Source organism: Eptesicus fuscus, chromosome 6, assembly GCF_027574615.1.
Source record: "Eptesicus fuscus isolate TK198812 chromosome 6, DD_ASM_mEF_20220401, whole genome shotgun sequence".
NCBI classification, from domain to species: Eukaryota; Metazoa; Chordata; class Mammalia; order Chiroptera; family Vespertilionidae; genus Eptesicus; species Eptesicus fuscus.
This window is the reverse complement of record NC_072478.1, coordinates 87,949,881-87,966,677: the sequence shown is the minus strand read 5'-3', so window position 1 is coordinate 87,966,677 and position 16,797 is coordinate 87,949,881. Positions and strand designations below refer to the sequence as shown.

The 16,797-nt window shown below is 40.0% G+C and overlaps 1 protein-coding gene across 2 annotated transcripts in view; it reads left to right on the top strand.

Annotated features, from left to right (window-relative positions):
- The first annotated feature begins 5,069 nt into the window (after positions 1-5,069).
- DCTN4 (dynactin subunit 4) overlaps positions 5,070-16,797 on the top strand; it is a 34,446-nt gene continuing 22,718 nt past the window's right edge. For both annotated transcript variants that reach the window (XM_008152221.3, XM_008152220.3), the window contains exons 1-3: positions 5,070-5,204; positions 7,898-7,968; positions 10,359-10,537. In XM_008152221.3, the coding sequence (XP_008150443.2) occupies positions 5,070-5,204; positions 7,898-7,968; positions 10,359-10,537 (385 nt within the window). The remainder of the gene's footprint in view (positions 5,205-7,897; positions 7,969-10,358; positions 10,538-16,797) is intronic.

Genomic DNA, 16,797 nt, shown 5'->3' with positions numbered 1-16,797 from the left:
TTCTATTTTATTCAACTCAACAAATATTATGCTGGTGGTCTCCAGGAGCAAGCCTTTGGGTTGGGTGGGGAATTATGTCAAGATGGAGATCCAGCCAAGTTAGTGAAGACAATAAACTTGACAGGAAGACCTGTGTTAAAACCCTAGCTTCACCTCTCACTTCCTCAGTGGCCTTGGGAAAGTCCTTTCCTTTTCGGGGCATCAGTTCTCCATCTATAATAATAAAAGTGTAATATGCTAATTAGACCCAACAGCCGAATGACCTTCTGGACGTCCTTCTGGACAAAGCCACGGCAGCGAGGGCCGAGGCAGAGGTGGTTAGGGGCGATCAGGCAGGCAGGCAGGTGAGTGGTTATGAGCCAGCGGTCCAAGATTACGAGAGGGATCCCAGATTGCAAGAGGGTGCAGGCTGGGCTGAGGGACTTCCCATCCCCCCATGCATGAATTTTGTGCACTGGTCCTCTAGTCTTTAAAATAAAGGGAGTAGACTAGGAAATCTCTAAGGTTACTTCTGGCTTTACTGTTTCATGATTTTACTCTTATTTCACTAAGAACTATGATCTCTTGAGTTGGTTGTGAATCCCAGGGGTGAATGGGCAAACAAGCAGGAGGAGGAGATGAGTGGAATAGTGTATGGCCATGAATTGTCTGTTATGAGTCAGCACTTTTGGGGCCAGAGGTCTTCCTTAAGCATTAGCAGCCATTGAGTAACAGCTGTAGTGGTTAACCCAAGGTCACCCTGTGCATCCTGCAGCCAAAATAGGATGCCCACCTCATGTCTCTGTATCCTCAGTAGAGCACAGAGGAAGTGTTCCTTTGGTGCCACAGAATTGACATTAGCTTCCACTTAGTCCACTACACGCAGAGAAGGGAGCATGAGAACAAGCTTTGGTTAGGCTTGATGTACCCTTGAGAAATTCTCATTGAAGCCAAGGAGAGAGCATTCCAGAGATGTTGAAACTGATGTGCCCAAAATGACACAATTCCACCAAACTTCCAGGGCAAATTGAATAGGCTATCCATTTAGCGTCCCACTTTCCTTTGCATTTGCTTTCTTTTCTTTTTTAATATATTTTTATTTTGATTTCAGAGAGGGAAGGGAGAGGGAGAGAGAGATAGAAACATCAGTGATGAGAGAGAATCATCAATTGGCTGCCTCCTGCACACCCCACACTGGGGATTGAGCCTGCAACCCAGCATGTGCCCCCATGGGAATCAAACTGTGACCTCCAGGTTCATAGGCCGATGATCAACCACTGAGTCATGCCGGGCAGGCAACTTTCTTTTCTTTTTAAGTGTTGTTAAAAGAGCAACAAGTTTCTTACTTGGCTCTTGGTATGAATGAACTGATGTGCTGGGCAGGGAACAGCACTTACAGAATTAAAGAACAGATTATGATACTAGGAGTGAGAAAACCTGCGGACATGTTCCGTTGACTCTCTGGACCTTATTTTCTCCATCTGAAAAACACAAGGGTTGAACTAGAATCTTTATAGTACGTGGTGATTGTAAGTCACCCAGTCTACTACATCAGGATATTATGGCAGGCATCAACAAACTCCAACCCATGGCTGCTGTTTTTGTAAGCCTGCAAGCACCAGTGAAGCAGACTGGCACTGTGCACCTTGGGAACCAAGCCAGGTGCCCTCCTTTGTTACTTCGTTCTCCCTCTGCTCCTGTCTTCCATGCCAGTGTCTGTGTGTTGCTGTTGCCCAGGGCCCATGCTAGTTGTCACCTACACTTTGGGGTTGTGCTGCTGGTGACGGCTGGTCACTGAGCAGTGGAATCTCACTCAACTTAAAAAAAGAAGGAAATCCTACCATTTGCAACAACATGGATACATCTAAAGGACATTATGCTAAGTGAAATACACCAGACCCAGAAAGACAAATGCTGCATAAGTTCACTAATATATGGAATCCAAAACAGCCAAACTCATGGAAGCAGAGAGAATGATGGTTGCCAAGGCCTGGCAAAGAGAGGAAATGGAGAAATGTTGGTCTAAGGGTACAAAGGTTCAGTTAGGCAAGATAAGTTCTGGAAATCTAGTGTACAACAATGTGACTATAGTTAACAGTACTGTATTATATATTAGTACTTGAAATTTGCTAAGAGGGTTGATCTTTTGTGTTCTTACCAGAAAAAATAAAAGAAAATGGTAACTATGTGAGGTGATAGATATGTTAATTGGCTTGATAGTCCTGATTATTTCACAATGTATATCTAATCACCAAGGTGTACACCTTAAATAAATTTTAATTGTCAATAAAAATTTTTTGGGGGTGGGAGGGGCCGGGGCAAGGTCAATGGGGGGAAAAAGAGACGTATGTAATACTTTAAACAATAAAGAATTTAAATTAAAAATAAATAAATAAATAAAAATTTTAATTTCCTCAAAAAAGCTAGAGAATAATGAAAGAAAATTTGCTGGAGGCAGTATGCATCGGGGTAATGCATGTAAACTGTGGACTCAGACAGAACAGCATTCTGCATTATTTAGGAAGCCTTAGACCAGTCATTGCAATTCTCTGAGCCTCCGTTTCCTGCACTGTAGAATAGAGCCTCCGTTTCCTGCACTGTAGAATAGAGATGATGATAATAACTGCCTTTGGAGTGTTTGTGAAAATTGAATGAGATGATATATGTAAAGTTTTGACACAGTGTCCTGCACTCAATAAGAGCTCAGAAAACGTTAGCTAATATTCAGTTCCATTTCTTCTCAGTCACCAACTCAAATGTCAGACAGTGTTGTAATGATACAGCACTAATACAGCAAGAAAAGCACAGAACTGGTGGCAAGTAACATGGGCTCATCTCTGCTAGGTCAGTTCCAAGTGGTCACTTGACATATCTAAACCTTAGTTTATGCATTATAAAAATGTAAATGACACCTAGGTTCGTTCATTAGTATCATTCCATCATTAACCAATACCTATTGAACATCCACCATACAGTAGTCCCCCCTTATCCATGGAGGATACATTCCAAGACCCCCAGTGGATGCCTGAAACCACGGATAATACTGAACCTTATATATACAGTACCGTTTTTTTCCCCTACATTTGCACTTAAAAGTAAGCACTTTATGGCTTCTCTTTAGCATATCTGAACTGCCAGGATCACTACTCTTCCACTTCAGGGTCATTACTAAGTAAAACAAGGGTGACTTGAACACAAGCACTGCAATACCACAACTGCGATGTCAGTCGATCTGATAACCAAGTCTAAGTGACTAATGGGCTGGTAGTGTACTAGTATACAGTATGGGTATGATGGACAAAGGAATGATTCACTTCCTGTGCGAGATAGAACGGGATGGAATGAGATTACATCGAGCTACTCGGAACAGCTCATGATTTAAAACTTATGAATTGCTTAATTCTAGAATTCTCCATTTAATATTTCCCGACCAAGGTTGAAGCACAGAAAGTGAAGCTGCAGATAAGGGGTCTACTGTACAGACTTAATCCTAATGCTAAGTACTTGAAACCTGTAAATGAATGAGTTTTGGAAGAGCTCACAGTCTAAGAAATTTCAAATTGTTAACAACGAAATAGCACTAGATGTTAGACCGAGGTCCTTGAGTGTTGGCTAAGAAAGAATTCAAGAGCCAAGACTCAAGTATAAGCAAACGTTTGTTTAGAAAGTCACAGAGATAGAAGAAATGATCCGTGAAAGAAGTGAGCCAGTAGGACTGTGTGGGCTCAGGAAACAAGTTACAGAGGCAAAAGAAGGGACTTGGAGCGTAGGAATAAGAAAGTAAAGGTTAAGTGCCTTGAGGGAAGGATGGGGGAGGAAAGGTGCTCAAGAGAGAAAGAGCCTCCCTGGCTCAGTGGATAGAGCTTTGGCTCACAGACTGAGGGGTCCTGGGTTCAATTCAGGTCAAGAGCACATACCTTGATTGCAGGCTCAATCCCTGCGGCGGACAACCAATCCATGTGTATCTCACGATGTTTCTCTCCTTTGGAGGGGGGGTGGGGGAGAGCCACTGAGTCCTCTGTTTTAAGGGCTTTATCTGGAGGTTTCAGGGGAGGATCTCAATAGAATATTTATCAGCTTTCCAGGTGTGTCTCCTCGGGGTCCTGGTCTCCACTGATTGGTTGGTACTAGGGTAGAGGGTCATTAAATCCTTGCAGCTGGTCTTGATGTCAGCCATGGTGTCACTCCGCCCGGCCTTGTTGCTTTTTCAGGCCTGGAGCTGAAACACAACTGAGGCCTATTTGTTACCTCTAGGGCTTAATGCTTAAGGGAGTGGTCCTGCAAGGGCTTGTATGGGAGTCAGATGAGGCTATTCTCCGGCCCCCTGTTCCTCTTCCAAAGGGGTCTACCACATGACTGGACATGCCAGGGGAGGAAAGGTCAGGGGAGGGTCTGAACTGCATGACCAGCGAGCGATAGGCGGTCAGGGGGTCTGAACCACATGATCAGTGACATGCTAGGGTAGGAAAGGTTACCCTGGGGGTGAGGTCCCCTCCCAGTTTTGCCCTTCTAGATACCTAGGGCTTTCTGCTGGTACCTGGCCTATTGTTCCTCCTCTGCTCACGTTTGTCTAACTGCCTACTGTATCATTATGAGATAAAGTCTGTGAAAGTTCCTTACAGGCCAGGGACAAAGACTATCAGAAGAAAGTGCTGGAGTGACTCTCAGCTTTCTAGTTCCCATGGAACGCCATCCCTGAAACCTTCCATCCCCCTTCTGGATGTTTGCCTGGAAGGCGAGGGCAGGAGAGGCCGCTGTAAATAAAACAAGAGAACAGCTGCCTTCCTCTCTGCAAGAAACAGAAGGGGGGCACTGAGCTTGTCTGGTTTTGATCTGAGATTCTGTACTTCACCGTAGACAAGCCACTGAAACTCAGCGAAATGCTGAGGGGGGCGGGCCTGCGGTGGGGGAGAACCCGGGGAATCCCTGCTGCGCAGGCGCATTCGGACTCTGGCGGACGCAAAGCCCCACTGGGCCGGAAACCTGACGTCAAAGTCTGCGTAGAAAGACGTAGGGAAGGCGGCGAGGCAAACGCTGGCTCTCCGGTCACGTGATGCGACGGGAGCGTCGTCGGCTCCTCCCTCTCCAAGATGGCGTCCTTGCTGCAATCGGACCGGGTCCTCTACCTCGTCCAGGGAGAAAAGAAGGTTCGGGCCCCTCTCTCGCAGCTTTACTTCTGCCGCTATTGCAGCGAGCTGCGGTCGCTGGAATGTGTGTCTCACGAGGTAACGCCGTCGTCCCTGGAAGAGGATGGGTGTGGAGGAGGGGGTATGGAGGAGGGGGAGGGGGAGAGGCATTCATATTAGTCACCACGACGGGCGGGGAAGTCCCACCCGGATAACCATTTTCCTACCCTGCTGATTGGCCTGTTTTCCGTCACTCATATTTGCCTGAGCTTTAATTGGCTCCTAATTTGTCACTTGGAAAGAAGGAGCGGCCTTGGGTGGGGCCGAGCGGATCGTCTGGTTCCAGGGCACCCCCTGATTGGACGAACTTGGCTCTGGGAACCCTGGCTGTCTCCTGGGCGTTTGGTTATAGGGTGGGTCCGGGAGAAGAAGGTGTGGGCGTGCTTAGTTCGCGCCACTTGAGGGGTCAGACACTGTCTTTCCACGGTTGATTTGCGTGGAGTGGACGCAGGCATTGTCATTCGTGCCCCTCCCATCCTGGAAGTCCTGCCTCTACTTTGGCCAGAAACTGGCCGCTCTGTGTCCTGGCTCAGGCCAAGGCCTGCTGCAGGGATGGGGTGAGCTGGCCGGAAAGCGTGTCGAGTAGGGCATGCCATGTAAGAAGCTGAAAGTGTTATATTAATAGCGCTTCCCCTGAGAGTAGGGTGCTGTCGTCTTTCACAACAAATGGACGTTGGTGGTGGGATTGTTAGAAGGTAAAAGATCCCACCCCGTAAAAAATCACCCAATCGTGCCAGCGCTTGGCACATCTCCTTTATTCAGTAAGCTTTAGGTATTAAAAGATGAGAAGACATAAATCCTGCTTTTAAGTAACTCACAGTCTCATGAAGGAAAGCTAATAGTAATAATAGATACAGTTTACTTGTACTCTCTATATGCCATATGCTTTACTTAATCTCCTTTATCTTTCTACAACCCAATGGAGTGGATACCTTTTTAAAAAAATCATTTTACAGGTAAAGAAACAGACACATAAGGTTAGCCCTAAATCACACTGGGAGGACCAAGATTTGAAAACGAGTATCCGGACTTAGAACTTCAGTGAAGATCCCTGGACTATTAAGAAATGCATATGAAAAATTTATCTTACCCTATAAGCCACTTTACATATTATTAATAATTACTTTGGGGTGGGGGATATTTTTCACAATATTAAGAATGGTCAGGCCTGGCTGGTGTGGCTCAGTGGTTGAGTGTGGAACCCAGAGAGGTCACTGTTTGACTCCCAGTTCGATTCCCAGTCAGGGCACATGCCCGGGTTGTGGGTTCGATCCCTAGTGTGGGGCATTCAGGAGGCATCTGATCAATTATTCTCTCTCATCACTGATGTTTATATCTCTCCCCCCCTCTCTCTTCCTCTCTGAAATCAATAAAAATATATTAAAGAAGAATGGTCAGGGGAAGTATTTAAATAATAGAAGAAAAATGCCATATATGTGTAATATGGTATTGGTTTTTCATGTATTTAACATGGCATTGATTTTTCATGGATTTCTTCTCCATTAACACTGTGGTGTGTGTGTGTGTGTACACATGCCTGTGTACCTGTGTGTATCTCCTTGGCAGGTCCTTTCTCGTTTAGATGCTTCCCTGTTCCAGCGCCACTCTTACAATTTATTGGATTAGATTCTCCTTTGGTGGTTACTAGGGAGCTCAGTTTTCATGATCTCCAAGGATGTCTTTAGCTATGACACTCAGTCTGTAACTGCATCTTTTACAGACTGGTGTGTACCTGTGAGATAGAGGCCATTAGGGATTGGGGAAGGATAATACCCGCGAGCAGTCCAGAAAGTTCTAATGGAGAACCTGGATTGGAGCTGCACATGAAGGGACAAGCATACTTTGGAAAGGGGGCACAAAGGAATGACTGATAGTTTGCCTTTTATGATGAGTCACTGCAAATATTTGTTAGCAGTACTATAGCTTATGTTCTAGGAGGTTATTTGAGCAGCAATTGTATTAATCTTTTCAAAGATGGTCCTGTTTATAACAGATGATGAAAAGAGAAGCTGGTTTCTATAGTATTTATGTTCAAGTGAATTTGTCTTTCCATCTGCAGGTGACTAAAGTTCTAGAATTGTCAAATAGAATCTGCCTACATTTAAGAAAATAATTATTCAGACCTTAAAAAATACAATGAATTTAATTTTTATATTGTGTTTTTGAGTTAAATACAATAGTTTAGCTTAATAGTTTAATTTGTTGTTTAAATATCTCTAATTGATTGGCTGTAGCTGACTTTGTAAATGATAATTTATACTGTTCTTCAGTGAACATGTATTGCTTCAGTAATGAGAAAACTTTTAAAGTCTCTCACAATTTAAGTGTGGTCAAATTACTACAATCCAATAAAGCTAAACCAGGTAGAAGAATAATTGATCACATTTTTACAAATTAGGTTATTTTATATATTAATCTATTCTTTAGGTTATTATAGAGTTCTTCTTTTACATAGACAATTTTTAACACATCTAATTCATAAACCCTGATGAAAGGGCACAGAAGAGATCAGAAAGGAAAAATAGAAGGCCTACAAAATCTGGATGGTTTGAAAAAACAAACAGGTGATTGAGGAATAAATCCTAAACTGAAAACAATTTAGGTTCTATGCCAGATGAGTGGTTTCTCACCTTCTGCTTCAGTATAAAATACTTCACATTTTACTGTTTGGCAGAGACAAGCTAAACTGAGTTTCCTTTCCTCTGATTTTTTCATTTCTTGTTTCTTTCTAGGTGGACTCTCATTATTGCCCCAGTTGCTTAGAAAATATGCCATCAGCTGAAGCCAAACTAAAAAAGAACAGGTAAGACCAGGATTCATTTTTTGTTTTCTCAATTATTTTTGTAATAGCTGGTAAGAAAACACATGGAACTAACTCTTTTTTAACTAGCTCTTTTCATTTTTTTGCATCACTTTTGCCAAAGATAAACTATCCTTTAAATAAATTTTCCATTTTAGAACAATTTTAGACTTAAGAATTATTGTGAAGATGATAGAGAATTACCTTTTACCCCATACCCAGTGTCCCCTACTGTTAACATCTCACATTAGAATGGTGTATTTGTCTCAATTAATAAACAATACTGGTACATTATTGTTAAATAAACTCCACATTTTATTCAGATTAGTTGTTTTTTCATAATCTCCTTTTCTGTTCCAGGATCCTATTCAGGATATCCACGTTATATTTAATAGTTATGTCTCCTTAGGTTCCCATTGTTGTGACATCCTCTTAGACTTTCCTTGGTTTTGATGACCTTAAAAGTTTTGAATAGTGGTCAGATATATTGTAGAAGGCCCCTCAGTTGGAATGTGTCTGTTTTTCTCATCAGCTAGAATGTATTTTTGGGGAGGAGGATCACTGAAGTAAAGTGTATCTCCCAGCATATCAAGGAAACATACTTTCAATATGACTATCAACTGTTGATGTTAACCTTGATTACCTGGCTTTATCTAGTGCTTGTCAGGTTTCTCCCATGTAAAGTTACTCCCTCTTCTTCTCCCCCCCCCCCCCGTCCCCTTCCTTTTCCATGCTGTACTCTTTAGAAGGAAAACTATCACAGCCCACACTTAAATAGTAGGAAGTTATGCTCCCCCCTGTGAGGGTTGTCTACATAAATTACTTGGAATTCTTTTGCATGAAAGATATTTTTCTTCTTCCCCACTTATTTAATCATTTACTTAAAGAAGAACGGGCTCCTGGATATTTATTTTATACCTTAGGTTATAAAACAGGACTACTTTTTTTGCTCAAATTTTCTACCTTTGGCTATTGGTAACTAGACTCCTTTGACTTAACCCCAGTCATTGTTTGTCGGGGATTGTTTGTTTATTCATTAGAGCACTTTCTTACTTTCTGGTACTACAAAATGCTCTAGGCTCATCCTGTGTGTTTTCTGCCTCACTCCTAGAATTAGCCATTTCTCCAAGGAACCCTGGTTCCTTTTATTGGAGAATGATATTAAAAACCAAGATCTGGCCTGGCTAGTGTTGCTCAGTGGTTGAGCATTGACCCAGGAACAAAGAGATCACCAGTTCCATTCCCGGTTAGGGCACATGCCCAAGTTGTGGGCTCAATCCCTAGTAGGGGGTGTGCAAGAGGCAGCCTATCGATGATGTTTCTCTCTCATTCATTGTTGTTTCTATCTATCCCTCTCCCTTTCTCTCTCTCTCTAAAAATTAGTAAAAACATATTTAAAAAAAAACGAAAACCAAGATCTGGATAGTAGGTATGCTCGTTGCTCCTGGGAGCCATTTGGTTTTTTGCTTGATGTGAAAGTTCTTTGCCACCACTCACTTGCCTCCATGGATGTGAACTACTATTATTTGTCTTTCCTGTCTCTGAGAAATACCTTCTGATAAGCCAGACAGTTTTTTATGCTGTCCACACATTAATTTTAATATTTAATCCTCAAAATAATCCCTGTGAGGTAGATACTATGATCTTTATTTGAGGATATTATCCAGATGGCAAAATATCAGAGCTGATTTGAGTTATGACATGGAACTTCAGACCAAGTCTAGGACTGATGGTGAAATCTTGGTAATTTCTGGTTGTGGAAAACATGAAAGCAACAAGGTACAGGGGCCCCTGCAGGGGAAATGTTGGCTGAGCACTCGGAGAATAGTGCCAGGAAGCCTGAAAATGCAGCACTTCTGAAGCATTCCGGTTTGATAGCATTGTTTGGTATCTGTGTCAGCTCTCTGGCACAGCAGATAAGTTATTTTCCAAACCAATTTTCTGATCGTTGTATTGTTGCCTCTCAGTTTTCCATTGTGCAGTTGGTCTGTTCTCTCTAAAGGCATAAACTCTGACATTTCTGTACAAGCATGAAATGAGTCTGGAAATACTTAACTCCAGACTGTTAACACTGATTCTCTCTGTAGAGTAGGATTGGGTCAGGCTCTAATTCTTCAGGAACTTTTGTGATGATGGCTTTTTATTTTTTTATTATTTATTTGTTTATTTATTTAGCTTTTTATTTTTTAAATAATGAACATATAATACTTGTGAAATTTTAAAACAAAGTTTGTAAGAGTCTCAGGAGTACTTGATTATTTCTTTTTGCGTGAGAGACAATCCTCCCTTACAGTTCTCTCTTGAATTCCTAACACCTGGAACAATGTCTGGTGTTGGTAGGTGCTTGGTAACATTTGTGGAGTGAGTGAATTGTTGTATTTTTTGTATAATAGATGCGCCAACTGCTTTGACTGTCCTGGCTGCATGCACACCCTCTCCACCCGGGCCACAAGCATCTCCACACAGCTTCCAGATGACCCAGCTAAGACCACCATGAAGAAAGCCTATTACCTGGCCTGTGGATTTTGTCGCTGGACATCTAGAGATGTGGGCATGGCAGACAAATCTGTGGGTGAGTGAGGTAGACTTCCACATGAGATTTTGTGAAATTGGCAGTCCTGTAATTGCCCACAGACTATGTTAACTAGTTTTGTTTTTTTGTTGTTGTTCATTCTCACCTGAGGATAATTTTTTTCCATTGATATTTTTAGAGAGAGGAAGGCAGAGGGGAGAGAGAGAGAAACATCGATGTGAGAGAGACACATTGATTGGTTGCTTCCTGCATGTGCCCTCATCAGGGCACAGGGATCAAACATGCAAGCCCTTGACCGGGAATTGAACCCGAGACCCTTAGGTTCACAGACAGACACTAACAACTGAGCAAACCGACCAGGGCTATTTAGTTTTCTTAGAGTTTGTCAAATAGCTTTTATAAATCTGATACTTTCTTAGAGTCAAATATTGATGCTCTTTATTATAAATAAATGCTCCTGATGACAAAACACACACTATAAGCAAAATTAAAAATTAAAGTGACAAATTAAGAAGAGTATTTGGATCATATACAAGAGACTAAAGATAAATAACCAAAAAATGAGGAATACTTACAAATAAATAAGAAAGAGACTCAATAGAAAAGTAGGCAACAGATATGAACAGCAGGTCTCACAGTGGAAATAAAAATGGTCAGTAACCAAAATGTGCATACTGAAGGGGCCACAGTAGGATTAAAATGATAGGTCTTCACCCTACACTCTTATTTTTTCCAGTCCTCACCCGAGGACATGCTCATTTATTTTTAGAGAGAGGAAGAGAGAGTATGAGAGAGCCTCTCATACATGCCCCAACTGGGGACCAAACCCACAATCTAGGTATGTGCCCTGACCGGGAATCCAACCACGACCTCCTGGTTCATTGGTGGGGCAAGACTCTTAACCTTTTTTGAAGTCATAACTCACATTCCACCCTTTCATGTTTCCTTCCTCTAAAATTTTATAGACCTTTCTTTTTATCTGTACTCTTCCTTTGGCTATCATTAAATACCTTGTCCTGTTAATATTGTTTATATGTGAATTTTTCAAGTGTTTTCAACTCTAATATGAGTTCTCTGGGAACAAAGACCTGTATTGAATGTATGAATTCTTCATTTAGTTTTCATTGTATCTGGTAATAATCAGGTGTTGGCAAGAATATGGGAAAATAGATCTTTCATACACAACCACCTTGAAAAGCAGTTTAACAACATCTATTAAAGGTTTACTTTTTTATTGTTTTTAGAGAGAGAAGTCGAGAGAGGGATAGAGAGAGAAAACATCAGTGAGAGAGCCATCATCGGTAGGCTACCTCCTACATGCCCCCTACTGGGGATCGAGCCTGCAACCTGCGCATGTGCCCTGAATGGGAATTAGGAATCGAACCGGGGACCTCTTGGTTCATGGGTCCACACTCAACCACTGAGCCACACCAGCCGGGCTACAATTTTAAATTGCTTTTTTTCTTCTGCCCAGCAATTCCATGTCCCAAGTTTCTATACTGGAGCATTCAAACATGTGCTCAAAGATACGTGTATGTCTATGTATACATGTGTATACACATACACACGTTTATCAGTGAAACAAAGATTATGTGTATATGGACTTAAAACTACCTACAGCATTAATTAATTACCTGTCCATCATTTGAGCATTTCATAGTGGAGGTTGCAATTATCTATATTAGGAAACTTGCTTTATTTTTACGTTTTCTATACTTCCTGGTTAACATCAGAAAGTAGTAGCACTCTTTAGACAGTTCAAAATCTTGAGTTGCTATTTAATTTTTATATAAACAGTAGCATTTCTAACTCTCCATTGAATCTTTTCTTTCTCTGAAATTTCATTTAATTATCTGAAAACTTTTTAGACTCGTTAAAAATTCCCAATTTTGAATTTTCATAAAAGATTTTAGCTTACTAACATATGAAGAAGCTCATAACAAATTCATTATGTCATTTGTGATAACTAAAATGAAGGTGGACAATTTCTACACAATTTGGAAGTAAATATGGGTGACATTTCTTTAGATTCAACTCTGTTGTTAAAAATTTAATCTTTGAATTTGTTTACTTTGCCTCTTGGTTGAGAATGCTTGAGCTCTTGTCTTTTTTTACATTGTACATTAAGGTGATAAAATATTCTACAAAAACAAAAATGTTAACTAAACAAGTATATCTTATTTCCTTAAAAATGCTCGGAGGGTAGATATTTCCTGAAATGTGATATATATTAGAACTAGAGGCCTGATGCACGAAATTTGTGAAAGGAGTTCAGCCCTTGCAGCCCTGGCTTCACCCGGAAGGAAGGACATCCAAAAGGTCGTTCAGCTGCCCGGTCTAATTAGCATATTACACTTTTATTATTATAGATGATTCCATAGCATCTCTTTAGACCTTGAGTAAATATTTGTGTATACTAGGTGTACTGGTTAATAATGGCGGATTTTGTAATTAAAGAAAACATGATAATTTAAAGAGAAACATCAAAAGTGCTTTATTCAAAGTAATGTCCATTGCTAGCTACACATTTCCCCCATCTTTCAGGTAATTTGTGGATACCGTCCCAATAGAATTTTTCTTGTTTTGAGGCAAACCATTCAGAGACCCAATTTGCCACTTCTTCATATGTTTTGAAGTGCTGCTCAGAAAGTGCGTGTGCCATCGATCGGAACAAGTGGTAATCCGAAGAAGCAAGGTCTGGTGAATACAGTGGGTGGGTTAATACTTCCCAGGCAAGATCTTTTAACAAGATCTTGTAACTGGTTTTGAAGTGTGTGATGGTGCATCATCATGAAGCAAAATTACTTTGCTGTGTCATCTGGCACATGCTGGTCGTGTCACGATCAAAGCGTGGTTCAAATTGATTATTTGTTGTCAGTAGCGATCAGTATTAACCGTTTCACCTGGTTTTAGAAGCTCATAATACACCACACCTTCCTGATCCCACCAAACGAAGAGCATTGTCTTCTTTCCGAAGCGATTTGGCCTTGCAGTCGATGTTGATGGTTGACCTGGATCAACCCATATTTTGTGCATTTGGGATTTTCAAAATAAATCCGCTTTTCATCGCCAGTCACAATTCGATGCAAAAAAGACTTCTTTCATGCTGTTGAAGCAACATTTTACTGATGACTTTTTGGTTTTCCATTTGTCTTTCCTACAGTTATGTGGCACCCATTTTCCTTCCTTTAAAATCTTTCCCATTGCTTATAAATGATCTGAAATTGTTTGCTGAGCAACATTTAATCTTTCTGCAGGTTGTTCTTGAGTTTGACACGCATCTTCATCCAATAATGCTTGTAATTGTTGGTCTTCAAACTTTTTTGGTTGACCTGGACGTTCTTTGTCTTGCACATCGAAATCATCACTTTTAAAACATTTATACCAGCGTTCACATGTATCTTGAGATAGAGCATGTTCACCATAACCTTCCCGAAGTATATGATAACTTTCAGCAGCACTTTTCTTCAAAATAAAGCAATGAATTAAAACTTCCTGCAAATGCTCTTTTTTTGGCACAAAATTCGACATTTTTAAGCGTAAAAATATCTATGATGTTAACACCTTCAGCAAATTTGACGTATGAAGTTTTGAAGCTTGCTGTCAATACAACAAAATAGCATACATATCAACATATGTGTACCTCCATCTATTGAAAAAAGATCCGTATTATTAACTGGTACACCTAGTATATGTTTTAATTTCAATGTAGCAAGCAAGTTGTTTGAATTTGTTTGAGTTAAATGTTAAAAAAAAAAGAAAAAACACCTCGAAGTGGTATAATATATGCCTCATTGAGTTAAAGTATTTTTCTGTGTTTGTATTCTGTCTCTTTAGCAAATTAAAGAAACAAAGTACACAAATCCAAGTAGATTTCTCAATTTGTTCCTCTGTAAGTGAATGTTTATGCTTTTTAGATTGTGAGCCATTAAGATTAGAGATTTTATTTTTTTTTCAGAATTTAAAACCTATGCTTGCTTCTGGAAATCTCTCTCTTCTATGGTATCTTGACAGTGATAATTGAGTTCTTGGAGCCCTTAAAAGAGTACAGATAATTTCATTTTTCCATGTTGTCACTGATGTCTGAGGAGCTCTGAAACCACTTTAGTTGGAACTGTTTGGTTTATAATAAGCCATTGTGTCAGTGATGTGCAGAGAAAAACTCATAATGACATTGTTATGTCTCCCAAGTTACTGTTTAGAATAAATTACCAGTTCTAAAGAAGCAATTGGGTAGAACATTTAGATTTTTAAAAATATCACATCTAAAACATTTCTTTTAAATAACTCTTTGTCATGATTGCCTTAAGTAGTAGGCAGCCTTTAAATTATGAGTAATGTACTAAAGGCTGTTATTGCTGCCATTTCTTGCAGGAGAGCATAGTGACACCTTCAGCAAGAGTCCTCTTTGTTTTGAAAAGAGTTATTTTAACTTATACAAATAATACACGTTCATATATTTATCCCCCAGCTTAACAAAATAAATACAACCCAAACAGTTTAAACCGCTTGTGTTGCCTCCCCCTGCCACATCCCCCTTCCCCTGCCTCTTAGAGAGGTAGTCATCACGATCCTGAAGTCAGTGTGTATCGGTGTCCAGGCCTGTCTTTATACTTCTCCACATATGTATGTGGCCACTAGCGAATCATGTTTGTCAGTGTGGAACAAATGGAAATCTATATGCATCCTCTACAACTTCTCTCTGTCCATGTTATATTTATAATAGTAGTTGATTTCATGCATGACTTACCACAGTTTACTTACTCAGTTTCCTCCTAATGGAATCGAACCCAAGACCCTTTGGTATGCAGGCTGACGCTCTAACGCTGAGCTACACGGTCCAGGGCCCTTGGCATTTCTTAGTATTGTTTTTCCGAAAGGATGGTTGTAAAATGTATCTCATTGTAGTTCATTTTTTCACTTTTTTTATTAGCTTTATTGACATATAACTTACATATAATGAAGCTCACCTATTTTAAGTGTAGACTTCTGTGATTTTTGACAAATGTGTATACTCATATAGCCATACCACAATCATGTAACAGAAATTCCATCACCCAGAAGTTTCCTCATGCCCCTTTGCTGTCAGTTACTTGACCTGACCTCCTGGCTCCTGCCCCACTGATAGGCTTCCTTTCACTGTAATTTTGCCTATTCTGGAGGTTTATATAATTGGAGTCTTGTAGTACATAGTCTTTTGTGTGTGTCTTCTTTCATTTAGCATAATGCTTTTGAGGTTCACCCATATTTTTGCTTTTTATTGATGAGTAGTGTATCTGTTGTATGGTTATACCAGTTTGTTTATTCAATTTCTAGTTGATGGACATTTGGATTTTTTCTAGTTTTTGTCTTATAAATAAAGCTGCTATGAACATTTGCCTACAAGTCTTGGTGTGGATATGTTTTCATATTTCTTACGTAAATACTTAGGAGTGGAATTGCTGGATTGTAGGGTGAGTGTACATTTAATGACTAGAAACTGCCAAACTATTTTCCAGAGTGGCTATACCATGTGGATCCTCACCAGCAATGTAAGGAGAATTCCAGTTCCTCAACAACTTTCATATTGTCAGTCTTTTTCATTTTAGCCATTTCAATGAGTGTGTAGTGATACCTCATTGTGGTTTTACTTTGCATTGTCTTAATGTGCTTTTTTGCCATCCATATATTTTCTTTGATGAAATGATTGTACAAATCTTTGGTCTATTTTTTAATTGAGTTTTTGTATTTTTATTGAGTTGTAACAGTTGTGTATTTTGGGTACAAGTCCTTTGTTCAGTATATGTTTTGCAAATATTTTCTCTCAGTCTGTGGCTTGCCTTTTTATTTTCTTACCAGTATCTTTTGAAAAACACAAATTTCTAATTTTGATGAGGTCCAATTTATCAATTTATTTTATAGTTTGTGCCTTTTGTATCCTAGTGAAGAAACTTAGGCTAACCCAAGGTCACTAAGATGTTCACTGATGTTTTCTTCTAGAAAGATTATAGTTTTAGCTCTTACATGTAAGTCTATTGTCCATTTCAGAGTAAGTTGTGTATGTGTTGTGAGGTAAGATAAAGGTTCATTTTTTTGTAGATGGGTATCCAGTTGTTGCAACACCATTTGTTGAAAGTATTCATTATGGTTTTACTTTTAGCTTTCTGGAATAATCTTTTCCATTATGATTTGTACAATTTGTTTCTTATATAAGAACTTATTTTCCAAACCAGGGCCATAAAACAGAAATTGCAGTATTGCAGATAAGAGCAGGGTCTCTGAAGTCAGGCTTTGAATCCTCGCTTTACCACTTACTATCT